The following is a 12,786-nucleotide window of genomic DNA, read 5'->3' as shown; positions in this document are numbered from 1 at the left end:
TTTTGATCTTTCGATTTTCGATCTTTGCCTTCCGATATTTGCGTTTTCTGTAATTTAACATTCTGTCTCGTCACGGAGACCGGTTTTATATACAGTTTTTGGCGATTTCTTTCAACAGTAATTTTCCGATTTTCTCGAATAAATATGAAATGGAATAACACCTTCATTTGTCAAAAATTTAATGTTCTCCGTCCCCATGTCAACTACAATTAGCAGAAAGGAAAGAAAACAACCATCACTATTAATGTCAAACTCAAATATCCACAAGTTAGTACATTTCTAATGGAAAATATATATTTATGATAATTAATTATTCAATTATTCAATTATTGATCCCTCGTATAACGGATGCAAAATATATAACTTAATTTTTAATACTGTAATACATTTGGCAAGCTAGATTATTACGGCAAATAGGTAACTAGCCTCGATTTTCAATTTCAGTACCTTGGCAACGACTAATTACACTGAGCAACAAAAAATCACGTTTTTGAGTTACCAGAGCGGAGACTAACCAACTTTTACTAAGTTTGATCCTTTGAATTCGAATATGATAATGATTTTTGGTGGTTAGTGATCATTTACGAGATATGACCGTTTAAAAAAATGGGCGATTTTTACAGTTTTTTTGGCTTTTGCAGTCTTTAACTCAAAATTTAGTATTACTGTGCTCAGAGTGAGTATTGGAATCAATAGTCAGATGTTTTTCCTCTTGATTTTGATTTTTTATTGCTTTAGAATACTTAAAATTAATTGTCTAGCGAATTTTAAAAGTAAAAAAAAAATATATATATATATTTTTTTTTACGGATTTTTTCTCCGTGCTATGTTGCGTTTATTTGGACAGTTTTTTTTATTTCACCACGTTTATATGGATTGGTTTTCTATCTCAATATATTTTTTTTTATCTAAACGTACTAACTCGAGCGGTAATTGCAATAGAAATGCTTTTGTTGTGTAGATGTTCGTAAAGCGGCTAGCGTTGGTTCAAGCGAGATGGCACATAATCCACCTCACAGAGTTCAGCGGTCGGACTGTAGGAATATAGCACTTGTGCTATTACGAATCAAAACCAGTGATCTCATCATCGATCCTGTACAAACATGCATAACTCAAGGGCAACGTTCCCTTCGACCATTCCAGAAGAAAGAGTTCATCGCTCGATCGTAAAACGAACGAAACCCAACAGTGATGTCATCAGGCGACCGCAACACATGCCTGAAAAGTCGTTAACGCGTGGCACGACCCCATTCTCAAACGAACGACGTCCTGGGGCTGACCCCATAGCTATAAACAACACGTGTACTATAAAGCACGCGCCTCGAAAATAGGTCAACACGTGTCCTGGAAACGAAGACAAAGCATCTGCACACGGCACGTTCAAGCCAGAACGTATATAAAGCGACGCACCAGCCCCCAACACCAGAGTGAACCTCTGGAGTTCAACCAGATCACTTTTCCGAAGCTCAACCTCTTCGTACATACAATAACCATTGTAACAATTGAACAAAAACAAACGATCCTCTTACAAACACAAACGGTGTTTTCTTAGACCGGGACACGATCAACACATCTGTCCCTCGTACTTAACGACTTAAACTATTATAAAATATTAATAAATTATATTGCTGTCGGTTCCCTCATCACTGAGGATCGTGACTATGATGTGCGGTCAACCAGCTGCCTCCATTCAGTTCTAAATTCGGCCAGGCGAAGACTTGCTACCGTGGAAGCGCCCGTCGCTGCAGATACTTGGTCAGTCCAGCGTGCGGGGGATCTGCCTCTGGCTCTTCTGCCTTCGACGCTACCAACCACAACCAACCGCTCCAGGCTCTCCTCACCTCTTCGTGCAATGTGGCCGAAGAACTGCAATATACGTTTCAGGCATATTGTTGACAGTCTATCCTTGATTTTCAATTCTTCAAGAATAGACACATTCGTGCGTTTGTCGGTCCAAGGCACGCGCAGTAGCTGTCTCCAGGACCACATCTCGAAGGCATCGATTCTCCGTCTATCCGCCGCCTTCATGGTCCACGTCTCGACACCATAAAGGCAGACAGAAAAAACGAGACTCTTCACGAGGCGGATTTTGACAGCAGTTGTAATGGCTCTATTCTTCCAAATCTTCGTTAGTTGTGACATTGCCGATTTTGCTAATGTAATCCGGCGCCGTATTTCCAATTCGCTGCCGCCGTTGTTAGATATGAGTGACCCCAGATAGACAAAATTATCGACCACATCTATACCGTTTAAAGCTGAGTTGTTGTTTTGCAGCTGTTGGTGACGGTCAATTATCATAATTTTTGTTTTGGGGCGGTTTATCTGGAGGCCAAGCACATTACTCTCTGTCTCAACACGACGGATCAGTTCGGCCATTTCTTCATGATTATTAGCTATGAGCGTTGTGTCACCCGCATACCGAAGATTGGATAGTTTTTTTCCACCAATGGACACTCCACCCTTCCAACCATCCAGTGCTCTACGCATTATATACTCTCCATATATATTAAATAGGTCTGGAGATAATATACACCCTTGCCTTACTCTACGTTGTACTCGAAAATTTGTCGAGTTTAGCGAATTGATTCGAACTACTGCATTGTTATCATTATACAAGTTATGTATTATTTTTACAAGATGCATGGGGACTCCCATGTCCAGTAGAACTTTCCACAGATAGTCCCAGTTCACAAAGTCAAAAGCTTTTTTATAGTCTATAAAACAAAGAACGGCTGGAGTTTGAAACTCCCGACATTTTTCAATGAGTTGACGTATATTCAGTATTTGTTCCCTCGTCCCTTTGCCTTTTACAAACCCTGCTTGTTCGTTCGGTATTTGCCATCCAAGGTAACTGCTCAAACGATCTTTAATTATATACAGCAATACTTTACTAGAGTGCGATATTAAGGCTAAGGTCCTGTAATTCTCGCATTTTTTTGTAGATCCTTTCTTGTGTAAGGGAATGAATATTGAATTGACCCAATCTTTCGGCCATACTCCGTTTACCCAGATCTTGTTGCACATATTACATAGCGCCTTTATCGCAGTTTCACCAAGCTCTTTCAGAAGTTCAGCTTGTATACCATCGCTGCCAGGAGACTTTTTACATTTCAGTTTCTTTATGGCATTTACAACTTCAGATGTCAAGATGTCAGGCTCCCTGACATAATAAATTACCAGGGATGTAAATCAGTTTAAAACTAATTTTATTTTATTTTTACATAGATATTTACCAGGAAGGCCTAACAGCTAAACCCCAATGTGCCTTCCTAGACAATTAATTACAAAAATTGCAGCATTTTATTATATAAACACTGTATTTCGAGGGTGATTGGATTATTAGTCACATCACGACCACCCAAAATACAATTTTTGCCATGAAAATCGCGAATACGGAATATTTGCCACTCAAGTTATCGTTAGTATGATGGACGTTTCAGCTGCCAGATGTTCCATTATAGAGATTTTAGTGACCTTTGGGCGAGCGCTTTGTGGCCAATAATCACTGAACTGTATTTGTAGCTTGTTTTTATTTATCGGAACAGGCTGCAGACATTCCCTTCTTTGTATTTTTACAAACCTCCTTAATTAAATTATATTTGTATTATTTCACACATTTAAATTTTCATTTATCCGCTATTTTACTACTTTAACTGGTTTTTTTTTATGATTGTGTATAAATGTTGTTTTTTATCTTTTCTTTTTTTGTAATTTTTTTTTAATCTTATTTTCTGCTTTTGCTTTTTGTTCTATATATTTATTTTTTGTTTTCTCCCTCTCTTGTTTTATTATCTAGGTCATTGTGACGCATTGGGTTCTTCCTGTAATGCCACAATGGTCCTAAAATTTTAAATGAATAAAATATTACGAGTCGGCTATACGGAGAGTGAGACAAAATGAAACGATGGCGTGGTTTCAATAACGCATGCTTGATTATTTTAAATGATGTGGGACCATAGTTGTCAGTTTTGTTTTGTTTAACACAAGAGACGAGTGATCCGCCGCTATAACAAATCAACATCGGCATTAGAATAAAAATTGAAACGCGTAGAAAGAGAATATCTGCAGTTGAGTTGGTGAGTTGGTGAGTTGGTGAATTGGTGATTTGGTGAGCTGGTGAGTTGGCAACCACGAGGAGCGATAACGTGCGTTGGCAGCAGTGCGTTGGCGGCCAGTGTTCGTTTGCCGGCCGGCTAGAAGCGTGCGAGAGAGGAGCGGATAAGTGTATCTGTATCTAGTATATTGAAGTGTACTCGCTTTCGTACTCGTATTAGCGATGGCCAACGTTTGGGCGGGCGTGCAGCGAGTGAGGGAGACGGCGGAGCGGGCGGTGCTGGACCCGGCTCGACCCTGGTTTCCCTATCTTCAGATGCTGGAGAACAAGACTGGCGCCAAGAAGGAACACATCGCGACCGGTGAGCCACCCCACCCCGCGTATTGCGCAATCGCACTATCGCCGTCTCGCTCTGATGCACTCCACCTGTGCCGAGGATAGAGCGAGACGACCGCATGTCCAATTTACCTGAGCTGCGAGCAGTGAGCAGCTGTCGCACTGTCGCACTGTCGCACTATCGCAAATATGCACCTATACCTATGGGTATGGGTGAAGTCGTACTTTGCCCGCTCGCGCTCTATATTTATATTTGACCCTTTCGCTTCTAGGAAATGTTCTTTTCTATTATTAATTCGATCGGTTTTCGTTTCCTATTGCGATGGTGCAACTTTCCCGTTATCGCAACGATGTGGCTTGCCATTGCCATTGCGATAGCGGCCGTTGCGATCGATCGAATTACGGTAATCCCTCGCTCTACGATTCAGATTGTCGCTCTACGACTCATCGGGAATTTTCACGTATTGCCTTAGACCTCAACTAATGCTATATGCTCTTTGTTCCGAATCACTGAATGAACTACCGACAAAATGAACAGTCATACCTAAGGGATGTATACTCATTAGGGCTATCACAAAATACAATACACGTTTCAACAGGTTACACGACGATTGGTGCAAGTCCAAAAGGTTCAACGACAAAATGTACCCGAAAATTTGTGCACTGACAAAATGTACCCGCGACAGTTTTTTTTTTCAATTTAAATAAGTAAATATTGGATACGGCTAAGAACCCCTAACATTTAAACTAATTCAATGATATTCAATGAGTCACAATGACATTCGCTTAAAATGTAATTGTTCAATTTAAATAAGAATATGTTGGTGCGGTTGAGAACACCTGTAATTTATACTAATTTAATAACATCCGCGATCTGTACGATAAAAATTACCATATACATCGATAAATATAATACAATAAAAAGTTCATTTTTCCATTAAAATAGGAAAATTTTGGATTTTTGAACATTATTTCCGTGGACATTTTGTCGCGTGAACATATTGTCGCGGGTACATTTTGTCAGAGCGCTATTTTTCGGGTACATTTTGTCGTTGAACCTTTTGGACTTGCACCAATTGTCGCGTTCCCGTTTCAACAATGTTGAAAGCAAGAGGGCATAAAAAGTATTTGTACAATGTTAATGAAAACAAATATATAAAAAAAAAGTTTTTTAAAAACATACCTCTTCTATAATTTGTATATAAAATTATTATTTTGAATAAAAACACCAATATAGTTTTTTTACTATCGCCATCTATGTTTAAAACTAACAAAAACGTCAAATAGAATGTCGGTGGGAAAATTACAAACGCGTCTTACACGATATATTTGCACCATCGTAATGGCGGAGACTCCATTTACTTATATTGATGAGCAATATGGCAAAGTATGAAAACGATCGGATAAGAGATAAAAATGACCACTAACACGAAAGCCATGTGAAACGTAAAGGAGGTATGTAAAAATAGCCATATCGTAAAGAAACCATATTTCTCTAATGAGTATCTGCTGTCAAGTCATAAGCGGAGTTCGGCGCTCGGTTTCTATTTTCCAGGAAAGAGGGTTGATTACTATTGTCCTACAAAGCTAGAGAGCAAAAAAAAAGGTTAAAAGCCTGTCGTTATGACTAGTCTTCGGCGGTGGAGTGTGCTTTTTCCAGGAAAGAGGGCGTTTTGGGGCTATTTTCCAGGAAACGGGGTGAACTACAAAGCTAGAGAGCAAAAAAAAGGTTCACCATTAAAATGAACAATGGTGCGCAGGGTCGCGCCGGCCTATGGTTATGACTAGTCACCGGACCCAGAAAGTGCCGCGTATTGTTCAAAGGTTGTAAATGCATTTGCATTGTTGTAAATCCTTTGTAAAAAAGGTTCGGCAAACCTTAAACAATGCATTTACAACATGTGAACAATAAACAGCGCGCTCTGGGTCCGCTCTTTACTAATTACTAAAAGGCGACTAGTCGCGGAAGCTCTTGCAACTAAGAGTGAAATCACACATGGAAGAACGGCACGTCGTGTGCTTGGCTCCCCGGTGTGGGGGTTCGCCTACATTTCTTCAAATATGGGACACACCGTTATCGATCACTGTCAAGCAAGAATAAAATTTTACCGAAAACACTCCAGGGGGTGATTTTGGACCGGTGTGTGCTGGGCGTGCCACATTTTTTTCGCATGTTTAAAAGTACATATCTATAAAAACCATGTGCCGCGTTCCTTTCTGTGTGACTTCGCCCTAACAATAGACCGCTCCAATTTTTTAAAGCATGGGTTTTCTAAGAAATTAACAATAGTGAACCATTTTTTTTGCCAAAAGCAACTGCCCTTAATAACGACCACCCACCCTATACCCATGGCAAACTTTATCCTAAAGATGGTGGTGGTACAGGGGTAGTAGATTGAAATAGATACGACAAATTTATTCGTGTTTTCTATCGGTTGATGCCTCAACAGTCTGTCTTGCAAAATATATTATCCCTTTTGTTCACAATATAATCGATCAAAAACCTAGTCCATAGCTAGCTTTTGTGAATGCGATTCTAAAATTGCATTTGACAAAAGATTCTCAGAAACTAGGCAATTAGTTGCTCGCAGCATTGCCTGCTATGATAATTACCGTAGCGTGCAATTTATCGAGCGCCGTATCGCTGGAACGGAATATTACAAATTGTTTCTTGAATGCAAAGTACGGTCATTGTCTCTCTTGTATGAGGAAGTTTTGCAAAAAGGATCCAAACCGTGTGGGTAGTATTTCAGTGTTTTCGTGTACTGTATTTCACTACGCTATCAACATCGAACAAAAAGTTATTCAAAATGAAATACCCACCCTATCAAATTGTGTAATTTATCCAATTACGTTACCAAAATCGTAAGTGCGATCTCTACATACGATAAATTAGAAAATAATAGTAAGCAATAAGCGACAATATACTAGTGCCTACTATAATCAAATCTCATTATATCGAAATTCTAAAGGCATATTATATTATTTCGATATCCATTATACATATCAGAATTTCGACATTATTTAGTTACGACACTTTTGAGTGAACGAAATGTATGTTGGTTCCTTTTTGCAGGGCTAAATCCGTATGTCCGTGTGAATCTCTAAGGTGTGGCAAGCGAAAAAAATGAGTCATACCTCCCCTATTCGATAAAATCACTTGAAAGTAAATTAGATCTCGTTCGGAAGCTATAATTGAATTTAACTCAAATTGAAGGTTAAATTTTATATGAAGGCATTAATAATTCGTTACGCCAACTTCATACGAAAATTGCCATATAATTAATTCAGTGTAATCTCAAAATTTACGAATATCCGTTCTGAGCTTTTCGTTGTTTTTTTCCTCTATGAATTTTCAATATATAAAATTTGTACTGTTTTATGTTGAAACATTTTGTAAGTAATCGTCCACATTAGATAATAATGCTTATCATTTAGCTTGATTTCAATTCCTAATCTTCCTTTAAAGGAAGTATTCCCACCACAATAGATAACAGATATGTCTTCGTTGTGATGACAAGTAAGTTGGAAAAACACGTGTCCGGACATTTCATCGCAGGGACACTTCATCGCAAAGACATTTCATCTCTGGGACATTACATCGCGGACAAAATTTATAACTTAAGTTTGTACGTTTCTTTCGATTGCGCTAAAATCAGTTTTTGTCATATGAAGTTCGTCATACAACAATCTTATTTGGGTCGTTTTCCTTTCAATGTCACAAATCTGTGACTGAAAACCTTTCGAGAGAAAAAATACGAAAGAAAAGGGCTAAAATTCTTCTTTCAATTCTATGTATTAGGATCTTAACAAAAAAATTTTACCTGAGGTAACTGTTAAAGCCCCACCCAAATAAACATAGATATCTACAAATTATAACAAAGGATTCTAAAGGACTAGGACTCTTTAGTAACCATACCCTTTGAAGAATTGACAAAAGATAAATTTGCAAAAGAAAGTAGATATTTTTAACATTATTAGAACACATGTACATACATATATTTTTGCATCAAACACTCGAATATGTCACTGAAAACCTTTCGAGAAAATAATATTAAATCTAAAATCCAAATTATTTTTCGAGCTAATTATGTCGCAGCGAAGCTTAATAATTGTTTTTTGAGTACAAAGCGTGAGCCTAACTAGTGAACAAGTGGCCACATCATCAACATTATCATCCACAGCCATTCGCCATCTACTGCTGGATAAAGGCCTCTCCAACGCGCTTCCATTCGTCTTTTGATTTGAGCAACTCTCATCCATCTCATTCCACACATTTTTTTGATTTCATCCACCCATCTCCTCTGTGGCCTTCTTTTTACCCTTTTAAATTCTCTCGGGTTATATTTTAGAACTTATTCCATCTATTCTTCTAGCTACGTGACCCCCCCATTGTCATTTCAATATCTTTACTTTCACCATTACAATAACCACCCTTGTCATATGTACTTCTAACTCACGTATTCTGTTTTATATCTCTCCTCTTATATGCCAAGCATACAGCGTTTTATCTTTGCTCAAAAGCACTGGACCTTACGCAGCATTCTGGCGTTCAATGTCCAAGTTTCGTATCCATACCTTATCACTGGAAAGAAACATTGATCGATGATCTTTTTCTTCTGGCACAGTGGCATTTTAGATTTTAATACGGATTTATTCGCCCAAATACACTCCATTCTAATTTCACGTGTCTCCTTATTGCCTCTGGTTTATTGCCGGACATGTCAATGATTTGACCTAGATATAAATAATTCATAACTAATTCTATTGGGCATGCAAAGTTTGTTTGACAAAATTTAGTCTTATCTACGTTAATTTTTGGTCGTAATTTCCCACTTTGCCAATAATAAAAAATCAATTTTATCACATCAAAGCGAATAAAATTGCATTGTAAAGTCGGTCAGTAGACTTTGTAATGCTGTGAATTGAAAAGTAACTATGAATATTTTATATAATGTTATGCTAGTAGTGTTTTGTATGACTCGTATAAAGTTATCAGATCTACTTTTGTAACGTCGATTGCAAAATATTAACGTGTAGTTTTTCTTACAAAAACAACTTACGGAATGGTACATTAAATACATATGTACATACATAGATTGGAATTGTAAGGAGCTAATGTTTAACATGGTTAACTATTTAAAATGGATTCCAATCCTGAATTAACGATTTTATTTTATACAACTTTCATCTGGAATTAATTTGTGGCGTTTTTTTTCGACAGGAATAATGGCATTAGCAGCTCTCTATTTAATTTTTGGCAATGGTGCTGAACTTCTGTGCAACACTATTGGCTTTGCGTATCCGGCATACGTATCTATAAGAGCTATCGAATCTCCACAAAAAGACGACGACACCAAATGGCTGACGTATTGGGTCGTTTATGCAGTATTCTCCATCATTGAATTTTTCTCCGATCTGTTGGTGAGCTGGTTTCCGCTCTACTGGCTCGTTAAGGTAATCATCGTCTTATTAAAATACAATTTTATTTATCTTACATTTAGGTCAACTAATTGACATGTCCGGTAGTAAAGGAGAAGAAATAAAGAGACGTATGAAATTAAGATGGAGTGCATTTAGACGAATGAATGTTGTTTTTAAATCAAAAATGCTTGAACATTGAACGTTAAGATGCTACACAAAGTCCAATGCACTCAAAGAAGTATGGAATGCTGTATGCTTGGCATAACGAGGAAAAACAGGAAATAGAATACATGGGTGAGAAGTGTGATATGAGTAGTGGATAGAGTTAAGAGATTGAAATGGCAATGGGCGGGCCACGTGGATAGAAGAATCGACGAAAGGTGGACAAAAGAAGTGCTAGAATGGTACCTGAGAGAATGCAAAAGGGTAAAAGGAAGACCGCAGGGAAGATGGGTAGACGAAATTAGGAAAATGTGTGGGGTGAGATGGATGAGAATTGCGCAAAGAGACGAGTGGAAGCGTATTGGAGAGGCCTTCATCCAGCAGTGGATGGTGAGCGGCTGAAGGTGATGATGATACATAAGACAGTGGCTGTTCGTTGTGTGTGTTGATTGGCTGTCGTTAAATATTCAAATAAATTTAATAAAAAGAAAAATGAATGTTTAATATTAGATTAGTCATATTTAAGCGGTTTATATTACAAATAACGAACAGAGCTGGTGAAATTACTAGTATTATATAAAAATAATTTATTGTATTATTACAGTGCATATTCCAAATTTGGTGCTTCATCCCATTGGATATCAATGGATCATTGTTCATATACAACAAAATCATAAGGCCGTATTACCTTAAGCACCACAGTAAAATTGATGAGTTGACGGATACAAGTACGTATATATATATTTAATTTATAATAAATTGAAACATTTTTTTAATCAATCTTACAATATACACTACTGTTGAAAAAAAATTCACTTTACATCTTTGTGGAAGTTGATTGTGGGATAGACTCCAAATTGAAGTATTGAATAGAATGGTAGAAAAAATTTTGTAATGTGTGTTTTTAATTCTAGAGCGTAATAAAGGATTGTTAAAGGATATTAATAAAATGGGCGATGTATTGGACGAACAATTTACGAAGATTGCTGATAAATTTAAATAAATTTTTTAACTTATGTTAATGGTATGTTACTAAGTGGCGTTTCATCGCTATTGTCAGTACAATAATTGTATATGTATCTAATTGTGCTATTTCTAAAGCGCATGTACTGTATTCACTAAATTCTCAAATGACTCATGCTTTTGTAACGTTGACGCATTAAAAACTTATATTAAAACAACACTATTTTCACAATCTATATAACATACTCATAAGCTGGCTACATTTATGTTCGATCTGTTATCTCGAAAATCCGCACGACTCAAATGCGTATTGTGTGTTTTCAGCAACTAAAATTTTGTACGACAACATCAAGAAGGGAACATAAATCAATGCTACTTGGGAGTTGGCAGCTTTTATGTTGGCGGAGAATCATCAATTTTGCTTATTCGCTTTTGCACCACCATTTTTTCATCGTAAATTTTATATTTATAAGATGTGTACAACTTTAAACCAATTCTCACATCACTTTGATCGAAATATACCAATTTTAAACTAATTCGTATTTTATTCATGCCCTGAACTGTGTAATGTTTCATGTTGTTCATCGTTCAGTGATACCTGCAGGTGATTGCCGATTTATTGTAATTTTTTCAGGTATAGTGTTGGATAACCTTCGAACCGGAGATAATTGAATGAAAAATAAGACGCATCACTGGCAAAACCGGTTATCTACTTATTTATGCATGCTTTTTATTACATTTCATATAAAAAATTAATTTGAGCAAGTACCGAGAGAGCATAGACATCGCTGTTGGAGTTCTGAATATGCGTGTAATAGTTTTCTTGTTTGTTCAGATGTACATGAATGCCTCATTTTTCTGTCTAGCAATCAGTTTGGGAATATGCAAATAAAATTTACTCGTTCAGTAAAGCCTTGATTATTTGGATTGTACAAAACATATGTATGACTTAAACAAAAAAAAGTTAATTATAATGATCGTAAAATTAAGAATGTGTACATATTATCACTTAGTTCATTCAAAGGTCAACGCAAATTAGTTAACCCGAGCCTCTTAAGTTAAGTTATCTTATTTATTACGGATAATTGTGGTTCTTTTCTCAGCAGGGCCGCCGAGAGGATTCCCGGGCCCTGGAAAAATAATTCCATACCTTATGACAAACCAAAAAAAAAATCTTAATATATATTTTTGATATGCAAAAAATGTATCAAAAAAAATAGCTACATATATGTATGTTAAATGCTGTATTTTTAAATAATCACAAGACAAAGAATGCGCGGATCAAAAAATAATAAACATGTAGTATTAAAGAAATACATCTATTTTTATGTAGAATAATATAAAATATCAATATCGATCAGTCGAATGTCCCAGCACTGAGCCCCTCAAGTAGTCCGGGCCCTGGAACTTTAACCCCAGCCCCCCCCCCCCCCTCAGCAGCCCTGATTCTAAGCCTAGCTGAAGAGTCGGAGCATTTCTAGGAACAAGTAAAAAATAAACTGACTACGACTCCTTTTTAGTATTATTACAGTATGCGTCAACTAGTCTCCAATTCTATTGAAGTCAATTTACTGATAAATTTAATAATCTGTTTATAAAAATCGTGAATTTAAATTACATTATAAATAAAATCGTTGAGTTGCAAACATTTTGATGTGTTCTGGCCAAAACTGATATTTTCTCCGTCTCATACATTTTTATTCTCATTTTATTTTATTTAATTGATTTATTTGTATATGAAATTCATACACACATACATATACTATGAAAGTACTTACTTTTTATTTATACCTATTTCATCAACAATAATTCAATAAATTGAGTTACATGTAAATTTTTAGTGATTT

General features: G+C 36.7%; 2 protein-coding genes across 4 annotated transcripts in view; one reads left to right on the top strand and one right to left on the bottom strand.

Moving 5' to 3' along the window:
• Positions 1-12,786, bottom strand: part of LOC143917831 (uridine phosphorylase 1-like) — a 348,253-nt gene that overhangs the window by 6,310 nt on the left and 329,157 nt on the right. The gene's annotated exons all lie outside the window — the stretch shown is intronic.
• Positions 3,965-12,770, top strand: ReepB (Receptor expression enhancing protein B). 3 transcript variants are annotated; one of them, XM_077439432.1, is made up of 5 exons: positions 3,965-4,415; positions 9,615-9,847; positions 10,581-10,704; positions 10,891-11,000; positions 11,264-12,102. In XM_077439432.1, the coding sequence occupies exons 1-4, from the start codon at positions 4,277-4,279 to the stop codon at positions 10,977-10,979; spliced, it is 585 nt and encodes a 194-aa protein (XP_077295558.1). In that variant the 5' UTR covers positions 3,965-4,276; the 3' UTR covers positions 10,980-11,000; positions 11,264-12,102. The 3 variants fall into 3 exon arrangements, with proteins under 3 accessions (XP_077295558.1, XP_077295559.1, XP_077295557.1); XM_077439433.1 differs by lacking the exon at positions 10,891-11,000 and having other exon boundaries at positions 11,264-12,770; XM_077439431.1 differs by having other exon boundaries at positions 10,891-11,475.

Source organism: Arctopsyche grandis, chromosome 10 (genome assembly GCF_051622035.1).
Source record: "Arctopsyche grandis isolate Sample6627 chromosome 10, ASM5162203v2, whole genome shotgun sequence".
NCBI classification, from domain to species: domain Eukaryota; kingdom Metazoa; phylum Arthropoda; class Insecta; order Trichoptera; family Hydropsychidae; genus Arctopsyche; species Arctopsyche grandis.
The sequence above is the reverse complement of the archived record's forward strand: the minus strand, read 5'-3'. Positions and strand labels throughout refer to the sequence as shown.